The sequence below is a fragment of the Labrus bergylta genome, chromosome 20 (assembly GCF_963930695.1).
Source record: "Labrus bergylta chromosome 20, fLabBer1.1, whole genome shotgun sequence".
Lineage (NCBI taxonomy): Eukaryota > Metazoa > Chordata > Actinopteri > Labriformes > Labridae > Labrus > Labrus bergylta.
Window position 1 is genome coordinate 20,908,574 of NC_089214.1, and position 17,875 is coordinate 20,926,448.

General features: G+C 41.8%; 1 protein-coding gene across 2 annotated transcripts in view; it reads left to right on the plus strand.

Annotated features, from left to right (window-relative positions):
- Positions 1 to 1,947: 1,947 nt before the first annotated feature.
- mkxa (mohawk homeobox a) overlaps positions 1,948 to 17,875 on the plus strand; it is a 29,034-nt gene continuing 13,106 nt past the window's right edge. For both annotated transcript variants that reach the window (XM_020631000.3, XM_065949049.1), the window contains exons 1-5: positions 1,948 to 2,068; positions 3,306 to 3,584; positions 5,766 to 5,925; positions 8,712 to 8,865; positions 13,298 to 13,741. In XM_020631000.3, the coding sequence (XP_020486656.2) occupies positions 3,409 to 3,584; positions 5,766 to 5,925; positions 8,712 to 8,865; positions 13,298 to 13,741 (934 nt within the window). In that variant the 5' untranslated portion in view covers positions 1,948 to 2,068; positions 3,306 to 3,408. The remainder of the gene's footprint in view (positions 2,069 to 3,305; positions 3,585 to 5,765; positions 5,926 to 8,711; positions 8,866 to 13,297; positions 13,742 to 17,875) is intronic.

The window sequence follows — 17,875 nt, forward strand, 5'->3', positions numbered from 1 at the left end:
GCACATTCCCTTTTTCCAAATGTTTATTTTGGTGCTTTTTTTATGTAGAGATAGGACAGTGGATAGAGTCAGATTTTGTGGAGAGAGAGAGAGTGTGGAATGACATGTGGGAAAGGAGCCACAGGTCGGGCCACCCGCCCGGAGGACCACAGCCTCAGCTCATGGGGCGCACGCTGTAACCACTAAGCCACCGGCACCCCACAACAGCATTTTGTGCATTATAACTAATGTCAATAAGATTCTACATAAATATCAGTGAGTCTTGATTTTTAAAGGTAAAGTGTTCTGGTTTCCCTTTCTAGCACATTTTCAGTCTACGTAGTATTGACCAATCAACAGGTCATATGATGGAGAGCTGTAATAACATCCCAGCTCCTGTTTGCGGTAATCTGACAAAGATTTTAAAGTTTTCAATTTGAGCCAACAATCTCTTTGATGCTGTACCGTGAAAGCCAATCAGCGTTTAGATTTCTTGACTTTAATTAAAAGCATCAGAAATCATCAATCTCACCTCCATTCTTTAAACATTTTTTTAAGCACCAAAGATAATGAGGTAATTAAACAATTAGCAGTTATTTGTCTATGCTGACAAAGTTTACATTTTTATCTTTACAAATCTGCATCATGATGTTGATATTTAAGCAAACCTAAGACCTGTTCATGCAAGTAAATCACAGGAGAGTCAGAAAACTCATCCTGCTGAAGAGAGCCAGAGTGAAGCCTCAGTGTAACTCACTATTTACAGTTAAACTGAGACTCACCAGAAACAGATGAATGGCTTTCCTCCAGAAGACGTAATGAACTAAGAAAAGACAACATTTATTGTGCAGAGGAATCTGAAGTTGTGAAAGTCCCGTTTCTTCTGATCTGAACACACGGTTGCTTCTTCAGTTTCTAAATCGAGTGTAAACTAAAAGGTTAAATGAGAAGAAGTCTTGGCTGAAAGTGGTTTTGCTAACCACTGGCTGCACCAGAATGCTGGACAAGTTGGTCATCTTTCCCAGAGGCTAACAGTAGATCCTTAATTGGACTTGTGGTTGACAGGTTGTTTCCGGGAGAATCAGTTAGCGCCTGAATCTGTACAATGATGGCATCGCATTTTTAACTACCATTTGCCTTTTTATGGAGGTTTAGTTCGGGGAAGATTTTGCAACTTCCTGGAATCAACTTAAAGTATTCACAGCAAAGAAACAGTCTAAGATAACCATCTGAGATTTAAGTTTTAACACTTTGGTTTGTATACTGATTAAACAAACAACTGTTAGTAAATATAGTTAGGATGCTCATGGGAAGAGTTTGCTGAATGAAGGAGGGCATGGCTAGCAGTTCAGCCTTTTTCACCGGTGTGCCAAGTTAAGCTAACTGGTGGCTGCTAACAGCTTCAGTTTGCTTATAACTGTCACTCTAAACTCATGCATGAACTGGATGTTTATGTACAGGAGAATGCAAAGGTAGAAAAAGTGTGAGTGTGAAATTTGGTGTGGTTCTGATCTTCTCATCAATGTTGAACTTTTGTGAACATTTTAATTTCTCTAGTTTCTCATAACTGCTAATTGTTTAATTACCTCATTATCTTTGGTGCTTTAGATTTTGCAAAAAAAAAAATGGAAACAAGAAAGGATATGATGAGTTCTTTATGAGATGTAACTTTCTGAGGACAGTCCCATAAGCCAGAGATGTTTCCCATGTCACTTTGATACATTTCTTTGGAGATAAGTACAGTCTTCAGACTCCACCATGCATTCAATGATTCAGACAGCCTACTTTTTGCAGCGAGCAGCCTCCCTCTCTCTCTTTTCTCCTCGCTCGCCGCGGCCCCTGAACCGGTGTAAACCATCCACAGTATGTTCGCAGGCTCGAGCTGTGTGCTAGGAAACATGAGCAGGGTGAGTTATTCATAGTCCCGGGCGCCGCGGTGCAGGCCGCTGGATAAAGCGGAGGAGGAGACGGCGGTCCGTGTGGTTTGAGCTCAGGATCTCAGGACGGGAACATGTGAGCGGGGAATGGGCGACTGCAAACAGGATTATTGTTGTACACAGCAGAGAGACATAGGAGGGTCCCGGGACAGGTAAGTGACCGAGAAATACTGACACACTGAGGGTTGTTTCAGGAAGGAACCGATAGTTTGGAAACGGATGTAATAAATGATAAAGCCACTTTACCAAAGTTTGAATGGACATTAGTGAGTTTGCGCTGAGCTTTATTCTTATATCAGCCTGCTTCATTTTTATTCATATAAAATCATTCAGATAAATATAGATGTGGACTCAATCTCCACTGCCAGTTTGCTGTTTCTTTTTTTTTTTATTCTAGTAAGCATCACTTTATGACACCGTTAATGCTTGGCAGCTGCTGATGGCACCACTCCACGGTGCGTCTGTCCCCTGACGGATCCAATATGTGGCCTGCACGGGGGAAGCTCTAAATTGAAAGTGAAGAGAAAAACAAAATGTCACATCTGAGGAGCATGAAGAGTTGTTTGTTTTGCATTACAAACAAACAAAAAAAGCACAAGATAAAATAAACCATTCAGGCTTTACAGCGACGGGAGACCACAGGGCAGAGGAGGCAGAGCAGAAATATTCAAGATGCTTCAAGTGGATTTTTAAAACACTTTTCTAAACTCATGTTTAGGTTTTACGGTCCAAACAACTTGGCTGTAGATTGAACAGCAGTATGACATGTGTTCATTTGATTTAGAAAAATGAGATTAATATAATTTGATGGATTTTAAAAATTTTGTTATAAGAATGAAAAGTCAGGTGTTTCACAAAATGAGTTTATGTCTAATGGCAGCGTTTCATCAGTGCGCAGTGGTACATTTTAATTGATTTATATTTATCTCTAATATTGATGCTGCTGTCTGCAATGATTAAACGTAGTGAAATACACCCCTCTGAGTCTTTTGGATGTTTTGGCTTAATGGTTTTACACAAATACCTCGTTAGAAATCGAACTTGCAGATGCAAATGTTTACAGCGAGCGACCTTAAAATGACGCATCACAACAGCTTTACGCAGTGACTGCACGATAGTGTACTGTACTGTACGTGCTGATAAATGCAATGTTTGGGCATAGAGGTGAGGGTCACCTGATTATAATTCACATCAGAATCAATGTGTCAAATTACAATTTTACATGACGTTTGTGTTTTCTGGGAATGGTTATCAGGGAATATGTACGCTGAAATTAACGTTATTTATGATGACTACCTCTAATCAAGCTTCAATTTCTTTGATCGAGACGGTCTGTTACGTATTTTGTATTCTGTTTAAAGTCCTTAAATATCCTCCCTTTCTCCACAGGAGAGACACGGGGACATTGTGACACAAACGAGGAGTCTTTTTTTTCTTTCTTCCTTTTTTACATTTTGCTCATCACTCATATTTGGGGAATATCAGTCCAAAGATGAACACCATCGTGTTTAACAAGCTGAGCAGCCAGGTCCTGTTCGAGGAAAAGGCGAAAGAGGTGGAAATGAGCAGCAGAAATTATCTGGAAGTCATCGACGGGCAACATCCAGACCTCCTCTCCAGCAACCAGACCATCAGAGACAACCAGGGCATCAGACACAGACGGAGCGGGTAGGTGGAGCAGTCTGCCGTGTTTAACGCTGCTGGTCGGCATGCGAGGCTTGTACTAATATGTGGATTAACTGTTATTTCACTTGGCACAAGTAAGCAAAGGGAGAGCCTGGAGTAAAATGCTGATTTTGTCTGGTATTCTCTCTTCACCTTGTGCAAAGAATGAAGCCAGAATAAGAAATATCAAACTCAGGATAATGTGTCTTTGGTCAAATTACTACCAAATCACACCATTAAATGTCGTGGACTTAATTAAACTTTATAGGCATATATGCATTAAGTTTGAAACTGAACAAAATGGTTTTAAAAGTAGTGCGCAATTTTCCCTTTTACGCACAAAATCGGACAATTACGCGCGGATAAAAAGTAATTTTTTTAACATCTAAAATGTCATCTACTTTTGTGTCACAGTCCGATAACGAAGCATCAGTCTGATTATCCAGTCTCTGCTTTTTAACGTTGCTTTAGTGCAACAGGATCAGATGGATCAGGGAATGGATATTTCCCGTTTTCCAGTCTGGGCTTCGTGAAAGTGTTGATGTTCACAGCTAATCTTAAAATTAATAAGTAGGTCAGCCTGTTCGGTAGCGTGTCTGCTGAAAGTCTCCATCTGTTTCCAAGAAATAAATGTTCCCTTTAACTTTCTGTGTGGTCTAGTCAATCACATCAGAGCCATGAGCTTTTGTTTTTAATGTATATCTGATTCTGTTTGGTTTCTCTTCCACATCAGAAGGAGCAGGTGTAAGAAAAGTTGTAATTCAGATTATTTGTCATGTATTAATTAGAAGCTAATTGGCACATATGGGGACAACAGAGGAAAGGAGAGAATCCTCTGAGTATATTCTGAGTTTGTGAACCTGTGAGACTGTAAAGTGTCACCTCCGGGGAAGCATCAGTCCTAATGAAGAACATTAAATTACCAAACAGAGGTGTGTGCGTGTGTGTAAGTGTTTAAACCAAAGTTCAGAACACGGAGTAAAACGTCTTTTCGGATGTTCATACTGATCTAGATTACAAGGAAAATATTTGTCGAACATGAACCTCAGGCAGACTTGAGGTTAGACTAAAGTATGTTACATCTACAGCCGGCGGAGCTTTTTGTTGAGATAAAGGGAGAAGCAGAGCACAGCACCATACTGACATCTACAGGTTCCTAAAACCTGGAGGGAAGGTGAGACTGGGACCTTCACAGCATCACATCATCACCAGACTGCCACAGAAGTACATTTAAATATTCTTTAAAAATACACATTTATTCATTATACATGTATAATAATTTCATGATATTTTCTGGTGTTTTTGTCTTTAATATCTTCATCACAATGTCTTAAGAAGAGCTTTAAATTCTCATTACCGAGCTGCTGAGTTGGGACTTTGGAATAAATGTATTTGTATTTTCACCCCAATCCCACGGTATATATTCTGCTGTGATATTTTTACACCATTCTCTGGACATGTGTAACAGCTCTTTTTCTGTAAAAGAAAAACCAGAAGTATAATTTCGGCTCTCGGTCAGTCCCCTGGGCAAAGACTTGGCTGTGACTCTGACCCAGCTACATTGTTCTTGGTCCACTTCTCTGGGGTGTGAAGTGTTCATCTGGCCAAACTGTCCGCCCGGCTCAAATGTTTTTGTTTGTTTCATTGCAACGTGTTGGCGGTTTGTGGGACACGCACTGAAAAATAAACTGGCCGTTCCCCTGGCCCTGCTTCCCACTCTCTCTCTCTCTCTCTCTCCTGCTTTGTCTCCATGTCTCTCTCTCTTTTAATCAAAATCCATCGCTCTAATTGCAGTTTAGGGTGAGAAAATTGTACACTGTAGAGAGTGTTCACTTTATGTGTCATGACTCACAAATTCAGACAACATGCCGGTCTGCTCAGGTTTCCACTGGTTTGGTTTACGTCAACAAACAACATAATTCAGGTTCTCTTTATGGCTTTAAAACCAGATTCATTTGGAGAAGGGGAAATTTAATCTAAACTGCTAGCTGACAGTTTATCCTTGTATAATGAGCCACTGAAAAACAGAAACGCTACACCATACACCTTAAAAGAAAGTCTGAACGCTGCTTGTTGATGTGTTGGCAGATTATACAATAAAGGAAAACATAAACTAAAGAGATGAAAAAATCCCTCCAGGTTTAGATTTTACTGTCTGACATCTGTGAACCTGTTTCTCCACAGAGGTCGTCCCAGCGGCGGTAAAGTGCGACACAAGCGTCAGGCTCTGCAGGACATGGCGCGGCCGCTCAAACAGTGGCTCTACAAGCACCGAGACAACCCCTACCCCACCAAGACAGAGAAAATCCTGCTGGCCCTCGGCTCACAAATGACCCTAGTCCAGGTGAGTGCACCTTTTTTTTTGCAGCTCAAGAAAAAAAATCAAAGCTGATTTGGTTATAAAAGGGAGAGGTATTTCTAAGCATTCTTGCGGGTATGAGTGTGATCAGCGAGGGGAAATTCGCACTCAGTATTTGAGCTTCTGTCTAATCAGGTCTGGAAAACTGGAGTTGTTATGGGATTAACAGGCTGCGAGTCGAAAGTGTTTTTACATCTTGAGATGTTTATTTTACAGCTCTCCTGCAGGGATGGTTAATGTTGTTTCTACCTTCTTCCAAATGCTACAAACGGCATTTCTTTTTTTTATTTCACTCCAATATGAAAAATAGCTGCAGTCATAAATTAAATGCAGATTTATCACTGTCAGTGGTTTCCAGCCTTTTTGATTTATCACCCTGAATAACATTTCTTCTTGATAACTTCCATCACAGTCATTTTAAGTGTTTTTCTTTTATTTCTTAAATTGCACACTTTAAAGACGTGAGGAGGTTTTTCTTCCTTATTCTTCGATTTGTCACATGAATCTTCCATCCTCAGGTGCAGGTGATGTTGTGTTGCAGTTATTGACATGTGCTTTTAGTTGTCTTGCCCCCTCTTCTGATAACTCGAGAGTCTAGTGAACATCTTGACTTCAGCACCTGACAAACAGACCACTGATAGGGAAACCCGGCAGTGAGTGTGTGTGTGTGTGTGTGTGTGTGTGTGTGTGTGTGTGTGTGTGTGTGTACAGTATCATCTGTTTGACAAGGTCACTGATACGGCCTCACAGCATCTGCGGCGGCTTCCTCGGGCCGTCAGCCACGCTGCTTAATCTGGTTCTCATTTTGGGAGCCTGATGGAGCTGTTTGTTTTGTTGAGGGCGAGCAGAGAGCAGAGGAATGCTTTGTGTTGGACAGCAGGGTGCCTCACACCCACACACACACAGACACACACACACACACACACACACACACACACACAGCCTCACACACGCATACTTTTGAGACTGACACCCAAATACCAGCAGCGGGGTCTAAGGTCAGAAGATAATTTTGTACAGGCGGCTACATTTATCAAATTTAATCTTGAAAAAGAAGTCTTCTGTAGGCACATTTGTTAGTCTTTAACTTTCTTTGTTTTTATTGTGGAGTGAGTCATTTGGTCATCAATTCAACAGCTGATCAAAATGTTTATGGTAAAAAAAGGTTTCAATGAAAGTGTCTGTAATTTCTTCTATGTGAGAGAATGTAGCTTTGATCTCTAAGTGATTGAAAAGTTTAATTTATTTCTATATTGACACATTTTCAAAAAAAAAGAAGCAAAAACAGGCTCACCCCAAGATATGGCAGCATGAAAATTATGTGTCTTCTAAGTTGTTTTAAAAGAGGAAAATTACAATGTACTGTTTTTGTCCTTAAGGAGAAACCTGCCTTGGGTAAATGCTACATGCAGTTCAGTACAGCACCAACAAAACACCACAAGAACACCGAGACACATAGCATATTAAAAACAGCAACAATGAAAATAATCGTACAAATTAGAATGATTGTATAAATGCATGCTACCATCAAATTATTTAATATGCTTTTCATTTTGTAGCAGCCGTATGTGCCATTCCTCCTCGTTGTAGGAGGCCATAATGAACTACACATATCTTCCACTGTTTAGTCCAAACAAACCAGCCGCTGCTGCCAGTAATGTAGAACGCATCACTTCCTGTGCTTTTTCCCTGGAGACACCCACCTGGCAGCAGGTGTTTAAAACAACTAAATCTGTCATGTTTTAGCAAAAACAGCCCCTTTTTTCCGTGTAAATGTTGTGATTATTTCTAAAAGTTTGTGCCATCTCTCCATCCCTGTTGTAATCCCTGCATGCTGTCTCCTCTACGCTTCAGACGGGACAGACAGAGCACGGCTGAAAGAGCAGCTTTGGCGGCTGTGATGCAACATTTTTTTTAATATCTCTGGGTATCATCTGTGTGGATCATAGTGCCCCCCCCCCCTTCTCTTTTTCTCTCACTCCATTGACGGCACATCTTTCCTCCAGTCCTCATTAGCGAGCCGCCCACATCTCGCCTCGTCTCGCCTCCCCTGAAGCCAAGCCACATGTACAAGATGCCGTCTTTCCCCTCGGTGCGCCACAGCACTGGGCTGGAGACAAAAAGCATGTGGGATGGTCTTAGTTAACGAGAAACACGATACAGAAAGAAGGGATCAGAAAAATAAGTACTCTAGCATAAGGCCCCGTCACAGCCTGTTCATAAGCCACTTGATGTCTATTGAGCATGAAAAGTTATTCTAGTATAACATCTAATGGTCTCCCTTCCCAGTGAAAGGAAGAGCGGCGGCTCAAGTGTCTTTTTTTATTGCATCTTGAAGACGCTGTTGGAAAAAAAGGGTATTATTGGAGCGAGGCTGCACTAGTCCAGAATAAGCACAGTGAACGTACATCGCGTTCAGAACATTAGTAAATGAAACGTTGCATTCGCTGGCGGTTTAACGCTCTGGGTGTTAAATGTTTCTACATGGTGTTGTTGCAGAAGAGATGCATGCTGGGACGTCTCTCCCCAGAGCACCTGGGATGTTTCTTAGAGCTCAGTTTCAGAGAGCTGCTCTGCAATCCGACTCTGTTTTCTGTCTCTCTCCTCGAGTCCCCACTGGTTTTTCTGAATGAGACGGATGGCCGGCAGCGAGCAGACGTTTTCATAAAGGATAGTCTTTGTTTTGTCAGGGATGTGGAGGTGTTTGAATTCAAAACAATAACACATGTTTCTGTTTGCTATGTCTTCCCGCTTCCTTCTCTTTCGCTCAGGTTTCCAACTGGTTTGCTAATGCCAGGAGGCGACTGAAGAACACGGTCCGGCAGCCAGACCTGAGCTGGGCGCTCCGGATTAAGCTCTACAACAAATATGTGCAGGGCAACGCCGAGAGGCTGAGCGTCAGCAGTGACGACAGCTGCTCAGAAGGTACGGCTTCCACGACACCTGGGCAGGAACTTCTCCTCTGTGTTCAGAGATAAAAGACACTGTGTTCATAGTTTAAGTTAGAAAGTGATCAAAGAGGATCTTTTCTTAATGGTATGTTAAAGCATCGGTTATTACAGACTTTAAATCAGGATAGCCTAATCCCTGTTGCACTGATTTTTCATTTATTTGGCCTTTAGTATTTATAGGATGGGACAGATGAAAAGGATGGTAAATACTGGGAGGAGAGCGTGGGGTAGACATGCATCAAAGAGACCGTTTAGGGAGTTGATGCATCGAGGTGTTTGCTTCTGACCTCTGAGCTAACTCAGCGCCCTGATTTCTACATTTCTTTTTCTAATTTCTCTCTCCGTTTTGAGTCCCCCAACACATGTTAAGTGATTACTTAACATGTCACACTTAACATTCCCTTTAAAACAGTGACAAACAAAAGGTTGCGTCACACTCTCAATTAAAAACACAATCCGCTCCGATCCTGTACCTTGAATTAGTGCTGTTTTTACTTTGTCGGTTACATAAATAACTCGAGTTCTGAGTCCAGTAGTTGTGCCAAGATCATTATTTTGAACTCCACAAAGAGGATTATGCAGGATTACAGGAAAACTCAATCGAAAGGTGTTTTTTATTTTGTGTTACACAAATATTTTTTCAATCGGTGTAGTTAAAGGAGGCAAATGTTCAATGTGATCCAGGGCCGTGTTGTGATGGATGAATGTACCTAAACACTAAACGTGGTCGCTTTGCATTTACACTTTCTCCATCATATCCAGCACAAAAAAAACGAGCGAGTGATCTGATTTTGAGCTGTGAAGTTTTAATTATGGTTGCTTGTAATGGGATCTTAGGAACATGTGTTTAGACTCGATGTTGGAAAACAGCTTCATCCATCCCTCTGGTTGCTGGTCACATTAAAAACATCTAAACCGCTTGAAGATGGATGGGTCACTACACCCTGTGTGAACCTGATGCCCTTTGCATAGAGTTATGGACTTAATCTCATTACATCATACTTCTAGTGCCCAGAAATCTTAATCCAGCATTCGGACCCGAAGAGAGGCCAAAGGCGCCGTGTGCCCGTCTTAAAGCTGGCCGATGCTACACAGAGTCTTGTTCTCGATGCATAAAAAATGGGCGAGCGTGTGAGCCAGCCGAGCGACGCCGAGGCCGGCGTGCTGTGACACGCTGTCATTAAGACACCCCGCCGAGCCAACCTCTGACTCGCAGCCTACAATTGTAAATGAGCAGCTCTCTCTGTCAGCCGTGTATTTACAGAAACAGCCTCCTCTACTCGCTGACAGCACTGAAAACATGGTCAGGAAACAAAAAAAAAAAATACAAAACACGTGTGCTCATGCAATGAAAGAATGAAGAGAAAGGAAGAGCGCTGTGGTGTCAGTGATCTCTAATTAAATTTTTGAGGAGGAGCGGCTGGGCTTGCGGCTCGCAGAGGAATGTGTGCATGGTGTTTGCATTGTGTCCGCCACAGGCCACTGTACCACCGGAGGCTCTGTATATCTCTCCGACTCTTCTCCCTGTCACATTATGGTTATGAAGCTATCCGCAGCCTGCTCCCACTTCTGACCCATGAGCTAAAAGCCCTCCATTATGTTTTTAAGCCTATGCTTTTGTTCCAGGAGCTATTTATGGGGCCAAACCCTACCCCACTCACTCTGCAAACATTCTTCTGAAATCGGCTTGTTTTGTCTTAAATCCAAAGGAGAAATCAAAAATGAGGGTCTGGATGGGACACGATGTCATTAGTGTGATAAAAGGACGTCTTATTAGCAGATTCAAAAGAACCTTGACTTGTGATCATTAGGTCAGCTGTGTTATCACCTGTGTGGTTTGACCGGAGAGGCTGAAGTGCTTGCTGAAATCGACCTCAGACATCACAAAGGGAAGGAGAGCGAGTACGCTACCTCCATGTGTTTCTGATAAGTGGCAGCCATCATTTTAATTTGGCCCAGACTGAATCAAAATTACATAATTACTTTCTTGGCAGGGACAGTATCTAGAGTGAACTTCTCCCTCATTTCCCTCCTGCCAGAGGATATCTGGTTTTTCACTGCAGCGTTTTATCTTCCCTGCTCCTTCCTTTCATCAGGTACAGACCTGATGTGTGTTTTAATTCAATCGCTTCGACTGCAGAGCACCCTGGAAATTATTTATTTCTTCAAAGGGGGAAGAGGGGGCAATGTGTGCTGGATTGTTGATGGAGAGGAAATAGGCTACCGATCCGTTCTGGTTTGGTAATGCGTCTCAGGTCTCGTCCGGGATTTCTGCTCTTGAGGCGATGCCAACAGGAGAACAGGCAGGAGCTCCAGGTTGAAATCCCTCACCCTGGTTTTTAGATTCAAGATTAGCTAACCAGACTCGGAGTGAGGCAGGATGAATGTACAGGAGCTAGAAAAGCTTTCAAGAAGTACACTCTGAAGAAAATACGGTTAATGGCCATGTTTATTTATATTATATCTTATATATTACAACGTTTGATTCTTGTCATTATTAAACTCAGTGTCCAAGAATGAACATTTGAAACATTATAGCTGTGGTTTAAATATACCCGGGGCCTCCATTGGCTTGATAAATAAAGTGTGCATGTCAGCATTATGAGTTTTTGAGTAGTTGTTAATTGCACAAAAAGGACGATTTAAAATTGTATGAAGTAATAAATAGATGCAGCTAGGAGCCTAGCTGCTGTCAGAAACTGCCTAAGCGATATCAACTGCTGGATGGCGCAAAACTTTCTCCAACTGAACAATTCTAAATCTGAAATCATAGTATTCAACCCGCCAAACACCACTCATATCTCAAAGAGCAGCCTCGGTCCCTTATTCACCAATGTCCAACCCACCGCCAGAAATCTAGGAGTAACATTCGATTGCAATCTCACCTTTGAATCCCATATCAAAACAGTTGTCCGATCAAGCTTCTTCCATCTACGCACCATCTCCAAAATTAAAACAATCCTAACCCAACTAGACCTTGAAAAGATCATCCACGCCCTCATCTTCTCCCGACTTGACTACTGTAACTCCCTCTTTTCCGGAATCACAAATAAGTCACTGTCTCGCCTCCAGCTGGTCCAAAATGCAGCAGCTAGGCTTCTTACTGGTTGTAACAGACGACATCACATCACTCCAATTTTAGCTTCATTACACTGGCTTCCTGTACGTTCTAGAATCGATTTTAAGATTTTACTCATTACTTTTAAAGCACGGACGGGGCTGGCTCCAAGCTATATAACAGAGTTACTGACACCATATGAGCCAGCCCGCAGTCTTAGATCCTCGGGTGGGAGCCTCCTGGTCGTTCCAAAGTCGAGACTTAAAACTAAAGGTGACCGGGCCTTTTCAGTCAGGGCCCCTCGACTTTGGAACGACCTCCCTGAGGAGATAAGACTCGCAGACTCCCTCAATTCTTTTAAATCCCTTCTTAAAACATACTTTTACAGACTTGCTTTTATGTGATGTCGTCTTCTTAATGTCTTCTCTTACTGGTTTTACTATTTTTATCTTCTTCTACTTCTTACTGTCTTTTATTTATGGTCTTATCTCGTATTTATGCTCATATCTTAATCTCCTCTTGTGTTTTAACTTGGTAATTTCTTATCTTACTTACTTTGTCTATTTATGTTTCGTATTTATAGTTAATTTTTATTTTTATTAATATTATAGTTTTGGGTTTTTTGATCCTTTAACCACTTGTTTTTATTTCTTTTACTGCGCTTACCTTCTCATTGCTTTTTATTTGCTTTTATCTCTTAGTTTCTTACATCTTTTTAAATCTTTGGTCCTCTTGGTCTCAGCTCATGTTGTTGGGTTCTTGTGTTCCTGGGTTCTTATGATGGTTCTTATGATGGTTGGGTTATATATGTCTGGTTGTGTATCGTGCACTTTGGGTTCTTTTCTGTTGAATTGTTTTTAATTATTTTTGGTATTTTGCATCTGTTATATTCTTACTGTTGTTAATGTTTTTCTGTGTTTAGTTTGCTTTGTTCTTGCTGTTTGTCAAAGCACTTTGTAAACCTGTGTTTTTAAAAGGTGCTATATAAATAAAGTTATTATTATTATACATACCTTTCTAAAAAAATGTGTAGTTAAAAAAAAGCTCCATAGCTAACACTTTTAAAAAAAAACTATCGTTTTGAGTTACACTTTAAATATGATTTTTTTATTCTACTTTTATTTTACTGGGTGTTTTCCATTCAGATACAAATCTTATTTCCTTGGCAGTCCAGGCTGAAAATGAGGCACCTGAAAGTATCAAATAAAGTACAAACAATTTGCTTCAATATCTAGAATTACTAGAAAGAACTATTGGGGAAAACATTGACGGTTATCCTTTGCTTTTGATCAAATATTTTTGCATTGCTTGTAATCTTTTGTCTGTGTGATTTTTTTCCTTTTTATAGACGGAGACAACCCTCAGAGGTCACAGAGCGGCCCCGAAGAGCTCAACAAGCCCATGTACCAGAGCGTGATCAAGAAAGAGGGCTCCATGGGCATGGCCATGGGAATGGGGATGGGAATGGGGATGGGAATGGGAATGGGAATGGGAATGGGAATGGGAATGGGAATGGGGATGGGAATGGGAATGGGAATGGGCATGGGCGCGGGGCTACGCTCAGCTGCTGAAGCCGCCTCTCTCGCCGAGGACTACGTGTCTCCACCCAAGTACAAGAGCAGCCTTCTCCACCGCTACCTGAACGACTCGTTGCGCCACGTCATGGTGGCCAACGCTGTCATGGACGCCCGCAAGAGGAACCACTCCGGCTCCTTCAGCTCCAACGAGTATGACGACGAGCTGCTCTCGCCATCCTCCTCTGAGGCCGAGGCTAACTTTGTTTATCGGGCTGGTAAGGAGCCACATTTCTTACATTCTTTCCTTTTGAGCGTCTCCCTCACGCACGACATCCTTCACTTTTGTTCTTTTTTCGTCCCCTCCATCTGCACATTTTGTTTTAATTCCAGCAGCTGGTCCATTACTTCCAAACTGTCTGCCTCCCTACACGTCCTCCTGCCTTTCTCTTTATATCACAGTGCCGCAGCAAACTGTTCTCTGATAATGCCATACTTTCACAGATTTGGTATAGAATGATTGCCAAATGTGATTCTTGTGGTTCCTGAAATGGTGATGCAGTAAAGAGATGAAAGCGAGCTGCAGTGTGTGCACACAGCACAGCTCGTGTACAGTCACCGCGCACACACTCACACACTGACACTGGCTTTCTCTCCCGAGCAGAGAAGGAATTCCCTCCAGCCAGCTCCTCTGGCTGGGCTTTAGCCGGCCAGACACAACAAGGCCATGTGGAACATGCTCGCTTTCAGGCTACTGTTTGGCATGCCTTTGATCCTGCCATGAGGTCCTGCTGAGAGAGCAGGCGCAGGTCAAACAGGCTGTGTGTTTGTGTGTCTGCAGACTGTGTGTGTGACATGTAAAAGCACACATTTCTGTTTCAAATCACCTTTAAGGAAAAGTCTTTATACATATAAAAGGGAGAATCTCCTGACATGGGTCACTAGTAGTTCACATGAAATGTGCTGATGTTCTCATGGTCAGTGGAGCTGAAGGTGTTCGGCCTTGTGCTGCTCCCTTCACAGAGTCATTTTCTGTTATAAATCCGTCTGCAGAAGGAAGAACACATTCCAGAGATAGATAACACCAGATGAAGCTACTGTTTTATTGTCCCATCTTGCTAGATGTTTGCATTTGCACAAAATGTTCTGTTCTTGTCCTTTGACACGTTTTGGTAGGAGACGATCTTTACAAGGGTTCAAAGGTCATCTGTGTTGCACAGAAAAATTTACAATAAGATTCAAATATGACCAGCTAAACATAGAAAAGTAAAGATGTAGACAAACGTGTTCTGAAAATCAAGAATTAAAAGATATATTTTAATCACTTATCAAAAGGTTCTTGTATATTATTGTTTCAAAAGAAGCATCATGCGTATATAAGCAGACTCCCAGCATGCATTGCTGGAGAGTTAAAACTCTCTAGAGATGTTTTGTTAAGTACTGAAAACTTGACATATGTCCTCTGACAGCTTCATGTGTCATGTCATGTGTAAGAGCCCATTTTTGAACTGAGACATATTTTCATCGCATTACAAAAAGTTTTTTCAAATGATTCTGATGTTTTCAGAAGTTGTGAATTTAGTGTCCGGCCCTCACAAATCACAGAACTCTGCATGCTGCACAAGTCTTTCACAACTCCTCAGCTCACTCTCCGTCTGATCTGTGAACAATCAAGGTCAGATCCGTCCAAGTTCTTCTTCAGCTGAGAACAGTGCTCCTTTTGTTCAGCCTGACTTCATAACCAATAGTTGTGTTTTCACTTTTTCGCTGGGCACACAGACGGAACCCGGAGGGGGCGGATTTGAAGGTGTAGCTGATGGAGTGACAGAGGGGTGCCGGGGGCTTTGTGTGGGGGAAGAGCAGATTTTATTGTGTTTCATTCAAGGCTTCTACAATGTGGTTCATATTATCTGAGTGTGAAGCAGGGAGGAAGGGAGGGGACGTATCTGGTTTGTATGAAATGCATCAGAAGGCTGAGACGGTTACAATCCTCCTGATCGAAAAAGTTGAAACCCTGTGACCTGAACGAACATCGGACGTTTTGACATTGAAGCACCTGCTGGGGCTCACAGATGGAGAAATAAAACAAAAGATGGATAGACCAAGTGAGACTTATAACTCCCTTTTCTCCGAGACTTTAATAAGACAAATCCCCTAAAACGGATTAATTCACCTGGCCGGCCTGCTGTTTTTAATAGAGTAACCTTTTTATCTCTTTGGTTAATATAACTTCTTGGCGCTGACGTCTCCCTCTTGGATTCCTCTGGCTCGGTTACCTTTATAGAAGTGTTACACTGTTACATGCAAGAGAGGCTTTTCATTCCACACATGGAAAGTTCTCCGAGGCGCTGTTGACTCATGGGATCGAACACCTGCCGGGGCTCTCAGATGGGATTGCCCAGTTGTACAAAAAACTGAAACAAAGAAAAGTCTAGAAATTTAGTTTTTAATTTCACATCTGATTTTGCCGACTCAGACTGAGAGGCAGGCAGAGAAAGACCGAGAAGCTCAGGTTTGCATCATTTCCTTTGTCGTTTTTCATCCCGTGGCAGCACATTCCAAATATTTTGGTAGTGAACACATTCCTCCTTTACAAATAGTTTTATGATGTTTTTGTGGGAACAGAAAAATCGCTCCCTGAGTAGTAGATTTCCCATAAATCGTACTTGTTTCAGTTATTCAGAGGGAAAAAAGGAATAAATCGGATTTAAACTTGGAGAATGTTCCCCTGCTTTCTTTTTGACAATGATAAAAATGTCTGACATTTTCAGGCAGAGGAGAGGAGAAGAATTAGAACTTGAGTGTAGGCGCACAAACTGTGTCTTTTGGCACATTCTTTTGCATAATTTCTGCCTGTAAAACAATTTGATTGGTCCGTCGAAAGTGGCGTGCCTGGCAACCATCATCCCATTGGATAAAAGTCCATTAATGGGCCAGTTGGCCGCTGTGGCCGCAGCCTGAGCCTCTCAGTGTTATCTGTGACTACAGAGGGCAGTCAGACGTGGCAGGAGATGGAGAGTGTAGATTTACCCCAGTGGAAAACTACTTCTGCTGGCTTGAAAGGACTCACACACTCCTGCACTCCTGCACACACACACACACACACACACACACACACACACACACACACACACACACACACACACACACACACACACACACACACACACACACTCATGTACCATTTGAATGCACACACACACATCCAGTACAAACACCCACATGCACACACACCTACAGTTCAAAGCCTGTGGGGAATTTCATTGAACACAAGGAGCAGTAGAATTCCATCACACATGCCAGGGGTTTCATGCCAAATTACCCTTTAATGGGATATTAAATGGCAGGAATCTGGCTCCATGTTATTCTTCTTGCTCTGTACCAGATTTCGCCCCGTCCGATATCATATAGATCATTATACGCTAAATAACTTACAACGTTTCTGCGGATGGAGACTGAGAGATCTCGGTCAGACGTTTTACACGAGGTTGACAGTGGTTGACATTTTCTCAGGTTTGCTCCTTTATGCACTCTGGTTACAGCTGACTAAAGAAGCCTGATGGAATAGAGAAAAGTGGCCAAAGATCCTACTGATGTGGAAAAGCAATGATATAAAAAAATATATATATTAGACTACCACAACATTTGATTCTTCTTTTTCTTCCTCCTTTAAGAGGGGAATTGCAGCCAATCAGAGCAATATCTCCAACATTTGAATGCGATTGTCCACGGCCAAAATATCAGTTGGTCAGTATATATGCTTGCTTGATTTAAAGTACTTTTTATGAAAATATTATGAATAAACAAGATGTATCTGTGGATAGCATGTGTGCCATGTTGCATACTATGTGATTACTGCACCACCATCTTCAATGATAACGTCTTACAAAGCCAGGATGACATCCTTGTACTCATAATGTTTTGAATTCTGCCATAACTATCTGGATTAATGCACTTTAAAATGAAAATAGAGTACCTTGAGACAGAAGAGAAATGTAGACATAATAACTGACTCTGACTCATGATTTCTCTTTCTCTCTCAAAATGTGTTGTGTGCATGCTAAATGCTAAAATTGTCATTTCTATATTGCAGTAATTAAAGAAAACATCCAATGGAGCCAACAGGAATGTGATTAGTTTTGCTCGTATTTGGTTTGGTTTTATTCTGAATTTGGTTATTAGACTATTTTTGATCCATTGGTGACACTTCATGAAAAATCAAAGAAACACCAAATTGCTAACAGTTTGTCCTCAGGGGGATCTGAATGGGTGTACCAAATTTCACTGCTATCCATCCAATCGATGTGAGACAGTTCACTCAAAACCAAAATGTAAACATCATAGTGGCAGTTAAAGGCGTTTCACCAAAGCCAGAAGCATTCAACCTCTGGGGACGATCAATGAATACATAC